We start from the raw sequence: 21,804 nt of genomic DNA, 5'->3' as shown, positions 1-21,804 counted from the left end.
TGTGCATTTTGAATGATTTTGAAATATATTTATGAGCAGCTTTTCAAAAAAACTCAAAGTACAATCTATCACACCACATAAAAGTACATAGTACTACATACAATCAGTCAGTGCTATGTTCTTTGAGCAGGATTTTGACCAATATAAAAATACAAAATATGTAACAGTATCATTGAATGTATTTGTTTTCCCATTTTTCCCTGCTTCCCATCTAGGGATCAGCAGGGGTATGGGAAACCCTTGAGGGTAGGGGTAGGGGTTTGGATCTGAAGACCCCTGTACCCCTGGGAATATACCTCCAAATTGATTACCATAGGAGTGATGGATCAGTATAAAATTTTGAAGTTGTACATGTGCCTTCAAATGGTAATATATGTGATTGGAAAAAATGTTACCATGGGGTATACCCATGCTAATCCCTACTCCCTACTCCCTACTCCCTACTTCCTACTCCTGTCTCCTGTCTCCCGTCTCCTGTCTCCCATCTCCCGTCTCCTGTCTCCCGTCTCCTGTCTCCCGTCTCCCATCTCCCGTCTCCCGTCTCCCATCTCCCGTCTCCCGTCTCCCGTCTCTGTTCTCTCAGTCTCCCATCTCCTGTCTCCTGTTCTCCCATTTCCCCATTTTCCTGTCATCACATTCTCTGGTTTTTGAGTCTACATTGTCTTTGTCTCCTTTTTTTATTTGAATCTTATCTCCTGTCACCACATTTGTTATCTCCCTGTATGTAATTGTATCATATGTTGTTCCATTTATGTACATATACAGTCACTACTAATAATTGCAGTAGGCAAAACACTCAAATCCTGTTGTCCCCCTGCTCAAACACATTATTTAATGCCATGTACACATACAGTTACCAATGTTGTTGCGCAACATTCCCAATGGGTGACGTTGTTTGAGTCGCCGCTCGAAATATACATGAAAACCACGCGAGTTTCCAAATAGAAGTTCAAGCGAGGTAAGCGAAAACCATGTGGCCTTAGGCGAATCTAAGCGTATCTAAGCGTATCTAAGCGTATCTAAACGAAAACCACATGGCGCTACGCGAAAACCACGCGAGCGCGCGAGAGTTCCCGAAAACCTTTCTCCCTTTCTTCTTAAGATGTGTATGTATATGTGAGCGTTTGTTCTAGTCGGGAGCAGTTGTCCTAATCCGAAAGGGTGATGACTGCGCACGTGTCCACTGTCGATCTATGTAATTTACCTTTTGGTGTTTGTCTGCATTCTAATTTGTCCAATGTTCATTGATGCATCAACAATACTCTATTTGTCATTATGTGCAGCTCGAATCGCTCTAATGAAGTAGAGGAAGGTACATGGAAGCAGTGAGCACATTATTGGACTTTTTTTGGGGGGGTGTATCACAGTATGTGTTTTGTTCAATGTTCACTACAGTATTTGTATCTTAATTAGTACTAGTAGCGGGCGTCATCTCAAGGCGTCCATCACAGCACATATGACCTTCAATTTAGGAGCCGATGTTTCCGAACTATTCCAATCGTAGGCTTCTATCTACCGCTACGATTCGCAATCATTGCACCCCGGCATTGATACCCAACCCGGCCTGCTTAATTACTTCTACCTGATTGGACACCTGGGACACTGCCAGATACACGTACTGAGTGCTCATCGTACGATACCCTCTCTCAATCCCATACGTTCATCCACATTACTACTGTCTGATCGTCCGTCAGTGTTGTCGTCGAACATCGACGACATTACACTCAGTTTCCCTAAATCAAATCAGCATGGCTAATACCTTGCACGCCTTAAAGTTCCCTATGAAGGGCGCCAGCACCCTTGGCAGCACTTTTTGGTGCTTCCCACAGTCCAGTGTCAGACCCGGTTTCCATGTAAGACCAAACACACTTACCATTCACGTTGGTGTTTTTAGTAGTCTATGTCATAAGGTTTATCGTGCACATAGTCATTGCGCGTATAGTAGAACCTGGGGAGAAAATACTGATAGTGATACATCGTTTTCACGTTAATAGCTTGTTCGTCACACCTATGCTTTCCTGTAGTTTCCTTTCTGCTTCCAACCATTCGGCAACAGGACGATCCTTGCCTTCCCATTCCCATTGGGCTAAGAGCTTCTCCTTTTGAATTTTCAATTCTTCTTGCACTTCTCCTCGAACTGTACTAGACAGCTCAAAGTCCCACATACGTCCTCTACGTCCCGATTCCCGTGCTACAAATTGAGCGAATGGGAGGTGAACCTCCTGGTATGCCTTCAGCGCGGCGGGCAAGTTGTCTGATGTTGTGAGTGGATGAGCAAGAAGGCGACCAAGCACAAAAGCATTTCTCGTACAAAGTGAGATCACATAGTCTGACAAAAGATCACACCTACCTCTATTGCCTGGCCAGCTCCAGCGCCAAAGTGGGGTGTCATCGTGTGGCACTACATGCCGATTTTGTCAAAAGATCTTCTACATAGTCACAAGGTTGGTCGAAACATGGGAGATTTCTTCGTACATGTCGAGTTCTTTCATGACCTCCGTTGTACGACTCGAGAGTGCAATCCCGACATCATCCGCTTCATACAAGTCTATGTGGATATCCTGATCTGCAAACTTCCCGATTGTGACAGCGAGAGCAAGCCCTCCTATGCCTGCACCGCTGCACATGAAATTCGTCTGCGTTACGTTCTTGAGGGATTATCCGACTCACCAGATTGCTACTCGAAATTTGGGATCGGCTGATGCGAGTGGCATTATAGATTGAATTTTACAGGTGCTACAGGATGGCCGCAGTGGTTACATTGTATAAGTCAAGTCGACATACATTTTTGGTGACTAGTCAGGAACTGCGTCCCAGAAGAAGCAGAAGTGTATCATCACAATCGAAGAGCTGGGATTTGCTGGCGCCTGCTGGACTGTAGATATTTGAGTTCGCATTGCGTAGAACCGTAGGGTCGAAATATGTCTGTTTAACTGAGGAAATTTACGATTAGCTACGTGGTACGATCATCGGGCCACATAATGACTGAAGAGAATGAGTATTCTAGCTGCCGCTTGGCGAAGATATTACCACAAGAAAAGGCAGTTTTTGGCCGATCAGCGGACTGAATACTGCAAGTGCGACAGCATGATGGACAGCAAGAATAGCTATCTCCGCCGATGGAATTTTGTGCTAGTTTACGATGGATGAAAAGGTTTTAGCCACACCCGTGGCCGAGAGGATGAGTCTGAAATAGCCGATCTGTTGGTCTGCACAGACACCAGGTCTGTGTGTGGCAGCGTGGTCACGGTGTATAGGGTGATGTGTCATAAGCAGTATAGGCGAGCGGCTTGCCATCCAAACTCCACTTGAATCACTCAGACACGATCCCAGACACAGATTTGGAGTCAGACATGCACGTACATCCAGATCGGCTCTGCCTTCTTTCGCACTGCGCCGCGCAGTGAGCTTTTGTGGGTCACGTGGAGTCATCTCCAGTTACATAAACACACTCATATGAATGTTTTTTCCCACAATGTTGACTTGGAACAAGTTACTTCAAGATATCAGTGTCACTGACAGTTAACCGAGATACCTTTTGTCGCTACACCTTGCCATGACGAAGCACAGTAAAAATAATACGGCGTCTTCGGTGTTTTCTTACGCCGAGAGACAGAAGGCGGAGTATGGTACGAAACGGGTGCGTCCGCTCAGCTAAATCATACGAAGCTTTTCACCAAGTACTACAACAGCAACGCCTGGGTAATGAATCAATGCGAAATTTTGACGCATGTTCTTTGTGCTTGCAGCGAGCGAGAGAGCCAATAGCATGCGATCAGGGTCATTTATTCTGCAGAGAGTGTGCGTACACTGACCTATGTAAGTTCACAATGTCATGTACAAGTTTCATACAAATTAAGTATCCAGTGACACAGAAAAAGGATATCAAGCGGCAGAAGGAACGTCTTGAGCAGTTGAAGAAAGAAACTGAAGAGGAGAAAGAGAGAGCTAGAGAGGCAGCCAGAGAACGTGTACTTCGTGATTTCGAGAAGGGTCAACTGGGATTATCTGCGAACCTACCGTCTGTTGCACCTGCATCTGGCGTCGGAGCAAAAGGTTGTGCGTATCTCGTCCATTTACTTCTCCTAGTAATGCTCAATTGTTCCCAGCCCGATCATCGAAGCGGAAGCTTGACTTCGACTCTTCAACAGTTGAAACTCTTACCCGTGAAGCCGAAGAAGCAGCTCTAAGACAGATCGAACGAGAGCAGGCGGAGTCATTACGACACAAACTACCAGACTTTTGGCTGCCTTCGCTAACTCCTACATATACCTCAAGCGGTTTGCCGAGCTCCCTCAAGGATGTTAAGGTTCAAACAACTTGCCGGGGAGGGAATCCACCCCACCCAATAAGGTTGGTATACATTATCTGTCATGGTAAACAACTTCTCATGACGTTTTAAGCCTGAAGTCATTGGTGCCTGTGGGGTTTACATTACTACCCACTGCGTCGGCGTCACAATCATCAGATTCTACTCCCGTGGAGAGTGAAAAGGGTAAATCCAAGTCAGAGGATGACGGAGTTCCGATTTGTCCGGCGTGCAAAAGTAATCTTCACAATAATAGGATGATGTTTCGTGAGTCCACCATGCCTCTGACATCGCTTGCAGGATTTGACCACTCGTAGTCATGAAACCATGTTCCCATGTTGTGTGCAAAGTATGTGTTGATAAGCTGGTGCGGGTGACGAAGCAGTGCATCGTTTGTGACCACACACTTGGTGATAAAGACATGATCGAATTAAAGAGAGAAGGTGCGTGTTTGTTCAGCTTGTTTTGGGTCGCGTAGGTCCTTGTGGAGCAAAAGGACTACGTCTTGTTTTACCACATTCTGATTCATGATATTGTCAGGCACTGGCTTCGCAGGAGGCGGCATTGCAGAAGCGAAGAAGACAGGTATCGCGTTCCAGGGTTGAAAGTACTCGTCTGTATCAAGATCGACTCCATAGGTCTTGGGTTGGTTTCACAGTTCAAGTTGCTAAACGTTGTTCTCGGTTGATTGAATGTGCGCTGTTTTGATAATCCCTCTACAGTGATTCCCGACTTACTATCCATGTCTCTCGGGCGTATTGTCGCCAGACCGTTTGGAGTGTGGCGTCAACTTAGAGATTGACATCTCATCACGTTCACCCTACTCTTTGCCCCCAGTCATGACGCCATTGTTGTACTTGCGATTTGGCTGTTGCATATTAAAGCTTTGAACGCGCATGGTAACCTACGGCCCCGTCTACTTGAGAATGCAAGTTCCTAGCTTTTGCAGGGGACACCTGCTGGTACCTAATATGCATGGAGCAACAGGTCTCTATATTTGATGTTCTTTCGCAAAAGTTTGCTTATAGCTGGCGCTGCGCCGTACATGCGTTTTCTTCCTGAATGCTCGACAGTTACTCATTATGAATGGCACTGTAGCTGCTGACGCAATCACCCAGAGATTACAATTTCGGTGCGGTGATGATCAATTTGAATCTTTCTTCCAAAGTCGTAATGCCAGACTTACACGTTTCTCATTTCCGGCTATAGCATTCTGATGTTATCACCGATAATACCTCTCAGATCTCAGTATGCCTCTGCGGGACCGGTTGGTGCATCACCTCGAGAAGCTTTTTGAAGTGTTGTAGGAGACATGGTTCACCTTTTTTACAGACTCTCTTTCGGACCACTGCGTCGAACAGTCCACTGGTCAGAAACAATTCGTGTTCGTGTTCGGGTGTGTTTATTGAATATGCTTAGTACATCGCCCTAAAGAACAAAAAGGTCCTGGGATCCAGAATCCATGCAATCTCGATCAAACCATCTTTGTTCGTTTCGCTCAGCCACAATCTAACTTGAAGGTCAAATTTGTGGTGTAGCAGTGGACCTCAGTGTGGTTCCGTGTCATCTCATTGTGTGGCGTGAGTTCATCTCTCCTTCTGGCATTGACTCGCCACTGGACCACGCACTGTGTACGAGCTGAGCCACAAGCCAAGCGGTGCTGTTGTGTCCTATTCTCATTACCACTACCAGTTTTGACAATATGCGTCGTGTTTGTATTCCTCCCTCGTTCCACGATGCCCGATCCACAACAAACCAATCCACCACACCCACACCCATACAATTCAGACATATAAACCGCGATGCAGCTCATACTCATGGTCTTTCCAACATCACACCCACTGTCGATTGCCTTGTCAAATCATGCCGTTCAACACGCTACCATACCACATTTCATCCCAATTTCCCAAGCCGTTCGAGAAAAACTCTCGTCGGCACCTCCTTGAAATTGACTTGGAGATCAGGATGCGCAACATGATGAAGTTACTTCCGAATAGCCCTGGTGTTCTCCCCCCGCCAAGCACTACTATTCGTAACGCTTGGAATCTTAAGCCTAACAAGAAAGTCGGCACGATCCCGCCGCAGGCGCGCGGGGATGTTATGTTCCGTCGCACGCCACCAACCACAATGGACGCTTCTTTCACTGTCGTCAATGATACTTCATCTCTTATACATGGGACATACACTCCTACTCCACACACATGCATGGACGATGTTTCCTCGAGCAAGGTTGCTGGACGTTATCAGCCTAAGACAGAGGGAAAGTTCTCACTCAAAACTAACAGTCCTAAGCAAAACGCATTGTCTCCGAACGACCAGCACTATCCCGCAAATACCGAAAACAGTCGTGTCACACAATCTGGCAAATCCTCGATCTATGCGGAAGGGTTTAGAAAAATTGTCGAAGCCAAAATGGCAGAACTCCGAGTTCATGGCTTGGATTTCGTTGTCGAAAGTCTGCTGACCGACGGAGCGCAGCATGTTGACTCAGCGCTGCTTGTTTCTATGGTAGTGCAAACGATGCTAATCAAGCTGACGAAGGAATCGCCGAAACAGATAAAAGGTCTCGAGAGGATCTTACGCGTGCGCGCTATGAACATGTTTCGCCTACACTGGAAATCAGTTGAGTCCTTCTCCGCTGATTGATAAAACAAGGGTACTAAACGTCACTCTCAGGACGGCCACTGGAAGAACATATGCTCCACATCTGGTCAATACTCTGCCCTCACGCTGAAAGGAGTAAACAAGGCTGGCCTTCTTGGATCACTCTTCTCTGCTAATATCGTCACAGCCGATGACATCGCCATTTGCTTGTTCATGCTATTAGAAGACATACACTTTGACCGTCTGTGCGCCATACACGCTCTCCTCTTATACGCAGACAACAGATTGTGCGATCCACAAAATCTGCCAGTATTACTCAAGCTCAAAGAAAAGTTGCGCGTCGTCGATCCGTTAACTAACTTGTGTCTGCGGGGTCCGGTACCACATTCCCAAGCCCTCGTCCAGGTAAGCATTAGAACTCACTGTAGGTGCAACTCTGTCTGAACAAATCTTTTGTAGAAAATCTTTGATATCATTGAAGGCTGGATGATTAACATTGTTCACGCATACAAGCGCGAACAAGGTCGTATTTTTGCGGGATCATACCCAACTTGGAAGCCTCCTTCGAACGCCATGGGCCCACGACTACGTAGAATGAGAAACGAAGCCTAACGCTCGAGATGCTATCGCACAGGTTGCGCTGACATATTGTAAATATATGATGTACCTTCATGTTTGTCTGTTCTCTCGATCCAATCAAGTCATATTTGTATACCAATGTTAAATTCAAAGTAGTTCATGAGCATCCTTTTCATCTGGTAGGTGAACACATAGGCAGTTTATTTACGCCCCTCGGGCGACAAGAAATTGTTCCGGTATATCCGGATTCTCATAACGAGTGAGGGTAGGTACGGTGTATAATTCAGCCTTGTCGTTCATCCGCACCTCGCGTCGTACCTTTGTGCTCTAGTTAACAACGAAGGTATTGTTTTGACTAGAAAGGAACTCACATTCCAAACCCTTGTATCGCATCCAATCTGCGTCACTGTTGCAGGGCATTGTCGGACGATACGCAAAGCATCATTCATCATGGACCGCTCTTCTGTTTCATCCGCTTCACGATAAAAGTTGACATGAATCGCGCGGAGGTTACGAGCAGCAGCAAAACAACTGGACACATCATCCTGACAGGTGCGGATGAGAACTTCAGCTCACAAAAAAACACAAGCTGCGCACCAAATTGTGCCGCGTGGTGACGACAAACAGTTGCTCTAAAACGGAGCATCGAGAACATATGTCGTGTAATGCACCCAAACTAATTGTCATCCGGTCAATAGAAAATCGCTTGAGGCGCGACCCATGCATCGTGACAATGGTTTTCCAAAAATTGTCCGGGACAACCACTTTAGCGGTTGGCGTCGTAGCATAAACTTGTAATATTTCTAATGGCGCAGTGGATAGCAGTTCCGTTACGTCATCCGTCCATGTCTGAAAGGGTGTCTCAATATGAACCGCCAAGGTGATTGATCTGAGACGCCTAAACGCCTGGTGCTCCTTGCAGATGCGGTTGAAGCTGGTCATACCCTGACCGATACAGTCAGCAGACGCGTAGTGAGGGCGAAAGGTTGAAGACTCACAAATGCTGGGGAAAGCCTCTCGAGTCCGATACTGGTGAGGCCATTATGATTGGTTGATACAATTTCACCAATGCCTCTGTGTGTCACCTTTGGACATCCAATAATTGATAATTGATCCAGTTCGGTCATGCTAGGAGCGAGAGATTCCAGTAAGGTATCGGTGATTAGACTCGATGTCTACAAAGGGAAATGAGATCAATTAGTTCAGTCGCTCCGATCCTTGTCATACCTGACAGATCATAGTAAGGTTACGAAGGGTTGGACCTGTAGCGGATATCCAGGAGGGAAGAATTTCAATAACTTGCGCGCTCGGCATTATGAGTGATATTCTAGACAGTTTGGAGAATCGTGTAAGTATGTTAGGATCATAATATCCGTTGTCCTTTCCGTTGATCTCGAGTTCTTCAAGTTGGGGGCATTGCTGGAGAGCCAAGAGAATCGCCGATTCCAACGAGCCATCTCGAGTCCAGGCACACGATCTCAGGTTGACACAATTCCGTATTCCTCTTGTGCAAATATCTAGGAGGTCGCTGTAGGACGAAGAAGGGAGTGCCTTTGGGAAGGCTCTTATCTCTGTATGATAACGATGTTAGTAACTGCGCTAGTTGGTGTTATTAACTGGTCTGGGCTCACCGAGACGTGAAACGTAACGTGCAAGACGAGGACAATTTGAAAGTGTCTGAAACAGCAGAACGACCTATTGTGAATGTGAATAACTGCGATTTTATGGTATAAACATTAGATCCACCTTTGACTTGGCCTTTGTATGCCATGCGTATATGTAAACGCGCCGGTAAAGCCTTTGGATGGCAAACTCGTTAAATGACTTATTGACCAAACATAAGAATGCAAGATGTTGGGCTCTGACTATGGAATCAAAGATTATAGGCAGTAGTTCGAGAGGGATGTCATCAAAGGTCATATGTAGTAGCAGCGGAACAGGCGGTAGTGGCAGTGTACTGGGTTATGTAAAGCGGCGCTGGGATGCCCTTGCTTCGCCGGTCACATGGAGATAGTATAATCATTGTCAGTTCCCAGCTACTATCATCGTAGCGGCGCTGGAAAGCGCCAGTCCCCTATACACCCGAAACTCTCACACACACATACATACGACACACACAGACGCTGAACGCACACACACATGCTGAACACACACAAAGGTCTTGTATTACAGAAAATTCAGTAATCTTTAAGTCTACTAAGCATGTCATTCTAGCTAGGGATCTGCACGGGTACAGGTAACCCGCGTGGGTCGGGTCAGAGTCTTGAGTACCCGTTACCCGCGCGGGTACTGCCGAGCGTGCTTACAAATATTTGTTTCACCACCGCTCAACTCTCATCTCATGATAACCACCAACACCAGTACCCCTTCAAGCTAACTCTTGTAGGGTTGTAGTGATTGGAATGAGGTCTGACATTCCACTGGAGGTTGATGGAATTAGATGCAGTTAAGGCTCTAAGCGGCAAAGGTGCGTTTCTCGTTGCTCTCACTCTCTCGCTTGCTGATCTCAGTCATTCGCTCATTGCTCTCAGTTGTTCACCACTTGTTCCAGGTGTGCATGTTTTTCCCTCGCTTACTACTATCTTTAACCTTGCAGCGTGCTACTACAACCACTCACACCCTACACTGCATCTTACCCTCCATCTCATTCTTCCTGTCTCGTCCCTCCTTCCACTCTTTTGGCGCTCTCCAATGTCCTCCGCATACGTTCGAGCCACATCAGCATTCGCTGACGTGCACTGGGCGTGTGTGCTAAGCACTGAGGTAAATCCGCCACAGGTATGTACCCGTATCCATACCCGTACCCATGGCAGGTATGGGTACGGGTTGACCTTGAGACACCCACAGGTTTACCCGTGTGGATCGTAACACACTAGTTTTGCTTTTTTTCATTGGTAGTACTCAATTTTCTACAATACAAGACATGTGTATACGAATCTGATGGCTTGGTTGGCGGGTAGTCTAGTGAGATATTTGCCAGGGCTGCAGCAGCCTAATGATTCAAGACACCTTAGCTAGAACGACATAGTAGAATTAAAGATTACTGAATTTTCTGCAATACAAGAGCTTTGTCAAATTGTGTGTGTTCAGTGTCTGTGTGTGTGTTGTATGTATGTGTGTGTGAGAGTTTCGGGTGTGTATAATATTTGAACTGATCCAGCACCATAGTCCCCGACTCCAAGAAATTACGATGGATTGACAGCAAACAGTATCAATATATACAACATTCGAGTATGTACAGCAATCAAAACACTCAAAAATGACTTCTTTTGAAACAGGCATTGGCCACTCCCACTCTCGTTCTGTGCGAATACTATTCACATCTGCTAGTGTATTCTGTTTTCGTTCTAGTTGGGCTGATTTGATCTTGACAGAGTGCGACACAATTTCTTGTGACAGATGTTCAGTAACAAGCACACCAAACTCGTGAGTGAGAATCTGACGGAAAATGTCCTTATCCGAGAGGGAGTCAAATCTCAAGAATGGAAAATACATCACCCAAAACACTCACTCCAGCATGAAATAGGGATAGTGCACGTTGCTGAACATGATTAGCGAGTGCATTACAAGTTTTTTGATGAGAGAGTCTGTTGTAGAGTGAGCGATAGCATGGTGCAAATTGATGAATACATGTCTTGATGTCGGTGCAGTTCAGCTTCTCTAAATGGCGAGCGAGATCATCGACAGATGCAGAGATCCATGGCAAAGACATGGCTTCAGAGACTTGCGTACTCGCTGAATCAATAGCAAGAGATGCACTGATGACAGGAGGAGTGTGTAGAGCAGTGGCCACCTCAGGACCATACAAGTTCTGAAACTCAGCAGCAAGCAAAGTGCCCCATGTTCTTCTGCAAGCAGGTGGGACAGGTGCTGTCAAGAGACTCTTGACAAGGATATCATCCGACATGCTTGCAAATTCTGTGCGTTTAGTTAGACAAACCTACCCCATCAAAAACTACAGCGACGGATCGATAAAGGGGACCACATCTAAGACACAAGCTGTTACAACAGTGGGAGGCGAGTGATAGTTGCAACCAACAACAAAATTTCTCGGCTGTTGCATATACAGATTCATTATATTGCGGGTAGTACAAAGCATCATAGAATAGAGGATATATTTGTATATCGTGAAGGATATTGTGAGGTGGGCAATCTGTAGCATTGAGAACTTGAGGACGCATGGTGGGGTGCTTCGAGAGAAACACAGACATTCTAAATTCACGAAGGTGGTCATTTCAATAAAAGAAGGACGTCGAGAGAAAATGAAAAGATGTACACTATTTCTTCACTGTAGTCACTGTAGACGAGTCAGTCAGACGATACAAACCATGGATATCACACATTCATTCTGATGACTCATCATTCAAAACTGTACAGTTTTAGAACCTGAAAGGTTCCCACACTTCAGCATATAGGTGCCTGTATGTTTGGATCCGACAAAACCCTCTTCCCACTAAAGTGGGAGTCAGGGACTGGCGGGGTTTTTCAAAGGTTTTCAATGTGTGAAGCATAGCACACTCGTCAAGAAGTTTTTTTTTTCCACTTCCTGACAGCCTGTGGGAAAAATTGTGCTCTATCACACCCAGGTGAAATCTGATTTTTTTGCAATGATGTTCGAGTGGCAGAATGAGTCCAGTTGTGCGATGTCAGGTTGGCAGGGACTGGATATGCTGTTTCAAAATTTGTCACAGCAATGTCACACTGGAGTTTTATAGCTCCACAACGGTACACTCGGCAGAATTTTGAATCTCAATATCTGAACGAGTGTTCAAAGGAAATCAAAGATTCTATGGATTCGTGCATGTACAGTAGACTTGCTCATAATGTATATGGTAATAATGTATATTTTTCATATTGTATCGGGTTTGGGTGGCTCCCATTGTGGTATGCGGGGAAATGGCCAGAATATTGTATAATGTATAATGTATAATGTTTGGTCGTTCAATATACAGTATGACACCTAGTTTACTAAGGCCCGGGGTGGTTGGAGGTCCTGCAAGTAGCATGAATTTTTTCATTAATGAACATCTAGTACTGACTCAATGATGTGTAGCACCAAAAAACATCAGCCGCATCCTAAGCCTGGCCCATACAAGCCTCGGAAGCCAATGACATCTCATGGGAAAGATGCCACTGCAAGCACCAGCAAGCAATTTGGAGCAGGAAGATTGTTGAGGTGGAGTCAGACGATGAGGATATTGGTCACAATAAACCAAAGTTGAGTACCATGGAGCTAATCGAGCTCTGTGAACAACTCGAGGCAGCATGCATTGCATGAGTTAATGCAGACTCTTCCTTTGATATCCAGCTTCATCTAGCTCTAGGGTCACTGACATGTTCTAACAGGTTGGGCTGGGCCGAGCATTAGCTCGGGGTGGTATGCGAGCAGGTGGAGCCGCTCACCCATTATGCCAGAACGACCCGCGGCGATCAGCTGCTCAGTCCAATGAGAGTGTAGGCGGCCACTAGAGCGATGCAGTGTTGGCCAAATGTTGCGAGGAAATTTGTTCGAACACCCGGATATATGTTTCGTAAGCTAAGGACTTCCAGCGGCCGGTGATTCGCACGATTTCTGGATCAACCTTTTTTGCAAGGTGGAACAAAGCACCGCCAATGCGAAAAGAGTGTCCGAAGGTAGTGCCCCATCCCCAGGCCACCAGTATCGAGTTGATCCACTCTATCGCTCGTACTTTGGCCATTGGGCGGACATCACCTTTGCTGTTGCGCCACGAAAATAATGGGTCGCTGGCAAGTGCAGGAACAACACTTGCCAGGTTATGGAGGGCTGTGAGAGGGCACAAATCACCCTGTTCATTGAGGAAAACTGACTGCCTCTCCCCAGGACGTGCGGTTTTGGCCGATGGAAGGTCTAGATGTGCATAGGGCTTGCATCGCAGGTCGTGATCAAAGAATGCGTCTGCACGAGTGAGGTGTTTGGAAGGGGAGAAGGCTGTGCGGGATGCGACTGAAACTTTGCCGAAGCACATCATCCCGAAAAAGGCACAGGCAGCCGTGGCCCAAACGCATGCATCGAAGGGATCTGACAAGACTAAGGTGGCTTTGAGAGCTGTAAGCATGGGTAGCGTGATGGGGGGGTGAACAGGCCTTCTGCGACCACCTTGTAGGTTTTCGAGGCCTCGAAGTGACCAGTTAATTCAGTTGTGGTTGGAATCAGATAGCGGTGGGGGCCATCCTTGTGCGATGTGCCACATGCGTACTGCCGATAAGTATTTTTGCGCGACTCCCACTGAGACTGGTTCGAAAGGGATGCTGCCTTCAGTGGACAACAGTGGGTCACCAGAATTTGGGTCAGCAACCACCCATAAGGTGAAGGAGTGGAGTAGCTCAAAAGATACTGGAAGGCAGTTGGACTCGGGAACTGAGAAGATGTCGCAAAATCTGTGGAACTTGCGCAATCCAGCACCATAGCTTGCTGCATCTCGGAGTGACACACAGGTAGCGATACTGGCCAAATGGCGGATGACCAGGTGCTCTATAGTTGCCGGAGGAGGTGAGTTCGGCCCTCACCATGTGAATAGCCTTTCTACTGCTTTGCAATGCGGGCGGAGGTGAGAAGACTCGATGTAAGGTGCTGAGGGTGGGAGAGGCTCGTGCCTGTGGCTTGGTGATACATGGTGTAAGGATCTTACGATGATTGAACAATCTTGTCTGCTAAATGCAGAGGCAAGGAAATCAGCATCAATGCCACTGCATTGGGAAAGCCAGTCAGAAACGAAGTGATGTCGCCGCGAGACAAGGTGTCCGCAATGTTCGCACAGGTGGGGACAAAGATTGTGTGCAGGCAGATGCTGTTGTCTGCCTGAAAATGGTACACATGCTTTAGAATAGCATTTGTCTGCACACTGCGGGAACAGCCTTTGTTGGCCACAGCCACTATTCCAGCGTTGTCCGAACAGACTAAGTACACTGTGCTTACTGTGGTGCCGGCGGGAATAATGCCTTAAATATCGTCAATGGGGAGCAGTTCAGACAAAACAGATAGGCGGTACCTAGATGCAAGGCCATGCAAAGGCCAAGTTCGAGTGCTGCAGTGAAGGTACAACAATTCAGATGGTGAGTCTGAATAATGTGTTGGGTCTTGCAGAACCTAGCTGCTATTCGACCCTAAAGGGTTTCTGGACCAGGCTCAAGGCTCAGAGTAGAGGAGATATCATAAAAACTACTGAGCACTCTGACTCATACTGGTAACTGGTGAAAAGATTGATTGATTATGTAAGCTACAAAAGTGCCAACATAAGGTAAGGTACAAACAGTCTCTACAATCCCAGCCAGAAATGAATCCCTACAGCGGCTTCCGCCCAGCCGATATCAAAGTCTTGTTTTAGGCCAACTTTGAATCCTGGGGCCCAATGCCAGATGGCCCAGTGTCCCTGTACCACTACATCAATTCCAAAGGACGTGCTCGCATCGCCCCACCAGCCAATGTCTAGTGGGGATGGGTTTGATAGGGGAACTGACTTCAGGAGGTGCGAAAGAAGGGATTGGATCCAGGGAAGGTCTGCGAGAACGGGATGGGATGGCTTGAGATGTGCGCGTGGCGACTGGAAATGCACTGCAAAACTGCTATTGAGCGCAGAAACGGACAAATGAGGGGAAAGATACATGCCACGTGGACAAGCTTCCCATGCAGGCCCGCTGCCTCTTTCGCTGTGAATGAAGCTCCTTTGAGCAGCCAGCAATTGATTAGTTCCTGGACTTTGCGGAGCTTGTCCTCTGGAAGGGAAACCTGTTTTCGGTCCAGGTCCCAATCGAATCCGATATAGTGCTGAATTGACGTGAAGCGTCTGAGTTTCTCCAGGCTCCATGGCATGCCGAAGAAGGCTGAGATGGCGATGAAGTCTGCCTCCATCCATGACTGGTGTGGCAGTCTGACGACTAGGAAGTCGTTGACCCACTTTCAGATGAGGCTGAAGCCAGCTCTGCCATAAATTGCCACCAGCATATCGGCGACTGAGCCGAAAATGCCTGCACTTGAGGTGAGGCCGAACATGAGAGCCCTGTCCACCTGGACAATGCCTCTCCAGATTATACAAAGGGAATTCTGCTGCCAAGGAAGCACAGGGACTATACAATAAGCTGAGGACATGTCGAATGTTGCTGCGATGCAGCCTGGTGGAAGTGAAAGAATGAGAGCGGCAGTATCGTCGAATGTTCCCCATACTGTGGGAAAATCGTCTGCGCTGATGTCTGCATTCACAGCACGTGTAGATGGGTCGTTGCGCAGGTAGGAAAGATCTTGGACTAAGTGGAACTTGTTGGAATGGGGCTTTGGCACTAAGCCTAGCGGAGAGGTGCGAAAGGTCCGATTAAGCGCTCTAAGTCTGCAGGACTGTATCCCGTAGAGTAGCGGCCTGCAGCTTGCTCGGAAATTATGTAGTTGTCGATTACAGAGGGGTTGAGTAAGGAAGATGCATGATTTTCGAAATAACAAAATACAGTTTGGTAAGCTTTGGACACCAACGTTGAAACTGTTGCGAATACTGTTGACTATATGGCACCAATCATTGAAAATATCGTATTTATGGAGGGTATCTTTGACCTTGAGATGGTCGAGAGGGGTCACTACTGTGTGTGGGTCAAGCTCAGACTTTGCAATTGCCGGCTCCATGGGATGAATCACCGCAGAGACTGCATGCGTGGACGTTTCTACAATTGGAATTGAAGGAGCAATTGGAGCTGTTGGCCCAATTAAAACAGTAGTGTTTTTTGGATGCATTAGCGAGGGTGTGCTTGCTTCGAGCATTGGATGCCATAGCTGCAACTGGCTTTCCTGCTGAAGTAGTGTCCGCTGAGCAGTCGGCAGGCAGATGGCCGGATGCTCCACAGCGAAAGCAATGGCTCAAGGCAAAGGTATGCGATTTCTTACGAGGCGATGATGGAAACTCATTTGGAGCAGCACGCTTGTTGGGTGAGATAGGAGCAGGTTGTGATACAACAGCGGAGATTTTATTATTTGCTAGAGTGAGAGCAGCTACATCGAGTCCGGCGAGATTGTGCTTGTGGTTGCCATGTGCTAGCTCCCTCTGCTGCACGTCGTAATGCATCGCCACTGACCAACCATGAGTCCATCCAATATCGAGGGCTACAAGGTGGTGCGAAATTAGAGCAGCGGTGCGCTCTTCACCCCAATGATGCGCTGTCCTTTCTTCAGCAGCTTTGGCCGCTGCAATCCAGTCCACTGTTACAATGGAGAGCTCATTCAAGCGGTCAAGACCCTTGGCCATTAAACCATCCTGAGTGAAAATGAAAGACGAGTCTTCTCCTCGTAGGAATGCTTTAGAGCGAGCTGCATGCGTTAATGCCATATATGGCACATAACAGTAATGTTTGAAGGCCTCTTCCACTTTGGCAGGTATTGCTATGAAGGAAGTACATTAGATACTAACTTCAGTGGTATGGTAAACATAGAATGAAATAATATTGGCACAAATGCAAACGAGTAGTACAACCCCCCTTTAGGTGGTAGTTTGGTATGGTAGTGGTAAAGGCCACGAGTTGGCTTGGTGCACCGAGGCGGTACCAGAACAGTGTGCTGAAGAGGCATTGTAACATATGGCCGAAGCCAAATAACACTCACGCAAGCTTAGTGCGCTGACTTTATGTCCTGGACAAAGAGCCGGTAGCGATGGTCGCTTTGACTCTTCCTTGGCGCCATTGAGATTTGCTCGAATGTGATCCACTGTGGTGGGATCTGCGACCATGGCTTGTTGAGGCGCGGGTGCTCTGGCCAGTAGATGGTTGCTGTGAGCCTCCCCGTGCTCCAGTTCAGCAATTCTGGCTCTAAGGGCATCAATCTCATCCGCAGGTGCTTGTAAGGGCTGTTGCTGCACCACAACTGGCTGAATAACGGTGGGTTGCACTGCTGGTTGATGCGGGACATTAGGTGCTGAATTAGGCGCAGCTGAGTTGGATGATGAAACTATCGGTGCACAGTTTTGCTGAGGTGCAGAGGATTGAGTGCTCGAAGCATTTGCATGCTGGGCAGGCTGCTGAGATGTTCGAGCTTGAGCCGAACTTCCAGGGGCAGTTGCATTTCTGGTGCTGGTGGATGACTGCCCTGTGGAAGTGGTTGGATGAGAAGATGAACCAGGGCCTGACACTGAAGCAGCTTGAGTCACCTGAGGTGTGGATAAACCATTGGAGGTTCTATTATTGAGTTCAAGGCCGAGGTGCTCGTGCATAGCGAATGAAATACTCAAAAATCTAAGGGAGCGAGTGAGGAGGTGAGAGGTACAATGAACAGTGTGGATAACTGAAAATCAAATGAAGAAGAGAACAGGCGCAGACGCTCAGCTGGTGTTACAAGTAACATCGGCTACATGGCCCCCCTATCATTTTTCCCCTTCGTCCTCACCCTCGTATGCCTCCGGCTCGCACTTCTCTACCGACTATCCGTTGACCGGATCCTCAGGACCGTTCCCGTCCCTCATCCCCCTCCTATCGCACCAACGTGCGCACGTGCCTTCGGGCTATGACTCGTTCTGACTCGTGCCACCAATGTGGCTTTCCTTATCTTGTCTTATCTTTCCTTTGACTCGTGCATGCTGCACATTGTATCATTTACCGTTGGCTCGTTCCAACGTTTCTCGGTCTCATTCCGCATTCGACCTTACATCACTAATCAGGCTCTGCCACCATCGTACCTATACCCTTTCCGTCTCCCCTTTGCCCTTACCTACAGTACGGTAGCCTTGCCCTTAACCCTTTCCACTTAGTATAAGTAGTCGGTCACTCTGTACTAGATTCCCTAACTTGAATCTACTCAATCTTCCCTCGAACATACTTCCCTCTGAAGCCCCCTCAGCTTCAGTCTCTAGTATCTTTTCTTAGGTGCTCATCGCGCCTAAGTCCACCTCGATCGACTACTCATCGTTCGGACAAGACTGTCCTTACTTTGAGATCGTCAGTGACTTTGAAGACATCCGTCTTAGAAGTCACGTGACACGCGCATCTCTGATATCTGCCGACTCGACGTCGCCAGTCTCAGTCGCTACACCGGACCCTTCCGGTTACGTCACGAACGTTAGCGGACGACGCCCCTCTTAGGGCTCCGTATAACAGATCTATTTGAGTGCGTAACAAAAGATTCAAGTTTCCTTTTTTGCGCCCTGCCATCCGCACGGCCATTAATCGACAGACACCACGACTACCTGGACCCCGAAGTACCCTTGGGAATGCGATCCCAACACTCCGGACTCCGAAGAAGAAGAATCGGAAGAAGACCATACGTCCTCCGACGAGTTTCCCGACGAACAACCGTACGGCAACCTCAACTCGAACCCTGGAACAAGAATGTCCGGAGGCCCCACCCCACAACCGACAGTGGTCGTATCCAGACCTGAACTAAAGGCTGGAGTACCACAGAACTATGATGGAAACATCGATGATGCCGAGCGCTGGATGTACTCGGTGGAGACATACTTTCTCATCAACTCGACGATCTACAGCTCCGACCAAACCAAGGTCGCTGTTGCACTCCAGTATATGAACGATGGAGACGCCCGCGTCTGGGCCGACACCTTCTACCGAGCAGCCTTCGACAAAACTCCCGTCGACTTCGGTAGCTGGAAGGACTTCAGGAAGGCTTTCACTGAATCCTTCCACCCGGTCGACCGGATGACTGAGGCTTTAACCAAGCTTCATGGTTTGACCCAAACTGGCGATGTGATGCCCTACATCGCAACGTTCAAAACCCTGTCGTCCACTGCTAGTCTCAAGCAGGACGTCGCCCTCATCCACTTCTTCGAAAGAGGGTTGAAACCAGGACTTCGAACCGCCATCTACACGAAGGAGGTCGTCCCCAACACCATCGATAAATGGTACACTGCCGCGACACAGTTGGAAGCCAACTACAAGCGATCAAGAGCAGTTGTGTCCAACAACAGATCGGTACGCCCTTCCGGGCACCGGCACGTCCCCAAGCCTCAGGTTTGCCAACGCGATCCTGATGCTATGGACGTTGATCGTTCCCTCACGCCTGAGGAACGACAGAAGTGCTTCGATAAAGGCCTTTGCTTCAAATGCAAGGAAAAGGGCCATCGAGCAAACGACTCCCGGTTCCACCCGAAGGTGCGCCGAGGAGACAAGAACGACGAAGAAGACAAAGGCAAGAAGCCAAGCAAGTCTGGCGTCCGCCAGCTTGACGAGTCTTCTGACGAGGAAGACATGGAAGTCAACCTTGTCAAAAGAAAGGATTTTTAAAGAGAGGGCTTGTCGAACGGTCAATTCCCTCTATCTGCGCATTGTATACTAAAGCTGTTGGTAAATCCAACGAGTTTCGTGTCCCGGTGACACTTTTCTCTTCTTGCAGTGCCAAAACCGTTCAGTCGACCGCCATCATCGACTCAGGGGCAGGTGGGACCTTCATTAGCTATGACTTCGTCAAGCGAAATGGGATCCGGACCCACCTACTCAAGAAACCCTTCCGGATCACCACAGTAGACGGAAGCCCGTCCTCGGCAGGACAGGTAACCCAATACTGCATGCTATTCATTCGTCTCGATCGGAGACTTATGTATGGAAAGTTCAACGTAACGAAACTTTCCAAGCATGATGACCTACTTTTTGGAAAACCTTGGCTTAGTGCCATGATGCCCAATATCGACTGGAAGGCCAACACGATCTCCCTGCCTGCGACCAATAGGTCAAAGGAGGTGGAGAGGGAACTCAACGCCTCCCGACGAGAAAGCAAGGCCAAGCCATATCTCTTTCGTGGAGAAAAGGCTGTCCTAGAAGAACTCGACGACGAGGACTTTTCGCCCCTCAAGCGACTCCCAAAAGGCACCCAACATTGCCTCAAGGAAATCAAGAAACGCAAGAAGCGTAACAAGAAGAGGAAGGCGCCAATCATCATGCCTTTCGAAGATATCGACTTCAACACCATGGACGATGTCTGGGTCGGACAGACCCATCTTGCGGATAAAGTTGAGGAGATCTCCACTTATCCCCTCACTGACGATGAAGTCCTAGTGGAATATGCTTCGGACGGAACATCCGTCCGGATCATCGAAAACATCTCTTTCGACACTCCGCTCACCAAGGACGGAACCTCGAAGAAAGAAATCCGGAAGGCTCTCCACAGACGAGCAAAACCTCTCCGGAACCTCTGGATCCTCGCCTCTCAGCAGGACTACACGAAGACCTCCAACAAAGCTCAAGAATTTGCTATGGAGGACGCGCAGGAGAAGAAGAAGAAATCATTTGAAGAACTGGTACCTTCCTATCTTCATGATTTTGCTGACATCTTCGCGAAGGACGGTCTAAACAAACTCCCTCCCTCACGACCGGGAGTAGACCACAAAATCGAAACGAAGGAAGGCTTCATTCCGAAGTCTTCTCGAGCCTACCCGCTCTCACCGAAGGAAACCGACGCTGTCAAAGCATTTTTGGACGAACACCTCGCCAAAGATTTCATCCAACCCTCGAAGTCTCCTCAAGCTGCTGGATTCTTCTTTGTCGGCAAGAAGGACGGTTCTCTCCGCCCCTGCCAGGACTACCGATACATCAACGAATGGACGATCAAGAACGCGTACCCACTCCCTTTGATACCACCCTTGCTTGCGAAACTCAACAAGGCGCAATGGTTCACAAAGGTCGACGTACGATCAGGATATAACAATATCCTCATTCATCCCGACGACAGGTGGAAGGCCGCGTTCTCCACCTCATACGGGCTCTTCGAGCCCAAGGTAATGTTTTTCGGATTGTGCAATTCACCTGCCACCTTCCAAGCTTACATGAACCAGACATTTTCAGAAGAACTGAACGAAGGATGGTTAATCGTCTATATGGACGACATCCTGATCTTTTCAGATAATCTGGACGAACACCGGCAAAGGACCCGCCGAGTGTTGGAGAAACTCCGCAAAGAGTCTCTCTTCCTCAAACCCGAGAAATGTACTTTCGACTCTCAAGAAGTCGAGTACCTCGGTATGATCATTCGACCTGGACAGGTTGCTATGGACACTGCCAAGCTGAAAGGCATCAGCGAATGGCAACAACCCTCTTCGGTCAAGGACGTGCGGTCCTTTCTTGGATTCTGCAACTTCTACCGTCATTTCATTCCCCACTACTCCGACATCGCACGACCTCTCCTCGATCTAACCAAGAAGGAGATCCCCTTCTCTTGGTCCGATTCTACCGAGGCTTCATTCCAGCATCTGAAGAAGCTTTTCACCACCGAACCGGTTCTGCGGAACCCCGACTCCTCACGACAGTTTGCACTTGCAACTGACGCCTCGCTCTTCGCGACCGGAGCAGTCTTGCTCCAGACGGATAGCAATGGGGATTAC

The 21,804-nt window shown here is 48.0% G+C and overlaps 8 protein-coding genes across 8 annotated transcripts; 2 read left to right on the top strand and 6 right to left on the bottom strand.

The window, feature by feature from the left end:
• Positions 1-1,982: 1,982 nt before the first annotated feature.
• F5891DRAFT_947122 (uncharacterized protein) lies at positions 1,983-2,401 on the bottom strand (the record flags this gene model as incomplete). The annotated part of the gene is given in 2 exon segments (XM_041374717.1): positions 1,983-2,329; positions 2,347-2,401. Coding segments are annotated over 2 exon segments (402 nt in total), but the record flags the coding sequence as incomplete, so codon positions are not given.
• Positions 2,402-3,556: 1,155 nt separating this feature from the next.
• On the top strand, positions 3,557-4,914 carry F5891DRAFT_947031 (uncharacterized protein; the record flags this gene model as incomplete). Its single annotated transcript, XM_041374712.1, has 7 exons — positions 3,557-3,640; positions 3,693-3,819; positions 3,868-4,059; positions 4,110-4,353; positions 4,404-4,576; positions 4,627-4,752; positions 4,850-4,914. The coding sequence occupies 7 exons, from the start codon at positions 3,557-3,559 to the stop codon at positions 4,912-4,914; spliced, it is 1,011 nt and encodes a 336-aa protein (XP_041229290.1).
• A 1,008-nt stretch (positions 4,915-5,922) lies between these two features.
• F5891DRAFT_83267 (uncharacterized protein) lies at positions 5,923-7,657 on the top strand. The gene is made up of 3 exons (XM_041373235.1): positions 5,923-6,931; positions 6,986-7,318; positions 7,373-7,657. Exons 1-3 carry the CDS (start codon positions 6,173-6,175, stop codon positions 7,523-7,525), a joined length of 1,245 nt encoding a protein of 414 aa, XP_041229289.1. The 5' UTR covers positions 5,923-6,172; the 3' UTR covers positions 7,526-7,657.
• On the bottom strand, positions 7,618-9,451 carry F5891DRAFT_1017945 (uncharacterized protein). The gene is made up of 7 exons (XM_041361020.1): positions 9,239-9,451; positions 9,124-9,187; positions 8,720-9,063; positions 8,491-8,667; positions 8,090-8,437; positions 7,864-8,037; positions 7,618-7,810 (listed from the first exon to the last, which is right to left on the bottom strand). Exons 1-7 carry the CDS (start codon positions 9,410-9,412, stop codon positions 7,697-7,699), a joined length of 1,395 nt encoding a protein of 464 aa, XP_041229288.1. The 5' UTR covers positions 9,413-9,451; the 3' UTR covers positions 7,618-7,696.
• Positions 9,452-10,708: 1,257 nt separating this feature from the next.
• On the bottom strand, positions 10,709-11,806 carry F5891DRAFT_1276393 (uncharacterized protein; the record flags this gene model as incomplete). Its single annotated transcript, XM_041370231.1, has 3 exons — positions 11,769-11,806; positions 11,004-11,704; positions 10,709-10,945 (listed from the first exon to the last, which is right to left on the bottom strand). Coding segments are annotated over exons 2-3 (633 nt in total), but the record flags the coding sequence as incomplete, so codon positions are not given.
• Positions 11,807-12,957: 1,151 nt separating this feature from the next.
• On the bottom strand, positions 12,958-13,602 carry F5891DRAFT_947001 (uncharacterized protein; the record flags this gene model as incomplete). Its single annotated transcript, XM_041374709.1, has 1 exon — positions 12,958-13,602. A coding segment is annotated over one exon (645 nt), but the record flags the coding sequence as incomplete, so codon positions are not given.
• Positions 13,603-13,692: 90 nt separating this feature from the next.
• F5891DRAFT_905550 (uncharacterized protein) lies at positions 13,693-13,962 on the bottom strand (the record flags this gene model as incomplete). Its single annotated transcript, XM_041373538.1, has 2 exons — positions 13,693-13,733; positions 13,791-13,962. Coding segments are annotated over 2 exons (213 nt in total), but the record flags the coding sequence as incomplete, so codon positions are not given.
• A 2,133-nt stretch (positions 13,963-16,095) lies between these two features.
• Positions 16,096-17,393, bottom strand: F5891DRAFT_977800 (uncharacterized protein; the record flags this gene model as incomplete). The annotated part of the gene is made up of 3 exons (XM_041376739.1): positions 16,096-16,871; positions 16,960-17,045; positions 17,110-17,393. The coding sequence occupies 3 exons, from the start codon at positions 17,391-17,393 to the stop codon at positions 16,096-16,098; spliced, it is 1,146 nt and encodes a 381-aa protein (XP_041229284.1).
• Between the last annotated feature and the right edge of the window lie 4,411 nt (positions 17,394-21,804).

Source organism: Suillus fuscotomentosus, assembly GCF_016647785.1.
Source record: "Suillus fuscotomentosus strain FC203 chromosome Unknown F5891scaffold_12, whole genome shotgun sequence".
NCBI lineage: Eukaryota > Fungi > Basidiomycota > Agaricomycetes > Boletales > Suillaceae > Suillus > Suillus fuscotomentosus.
Note: the sequence above shows the minus strand (reverse complement) of the source record. Positions and strands in the feature narration are given on the sequence as shown.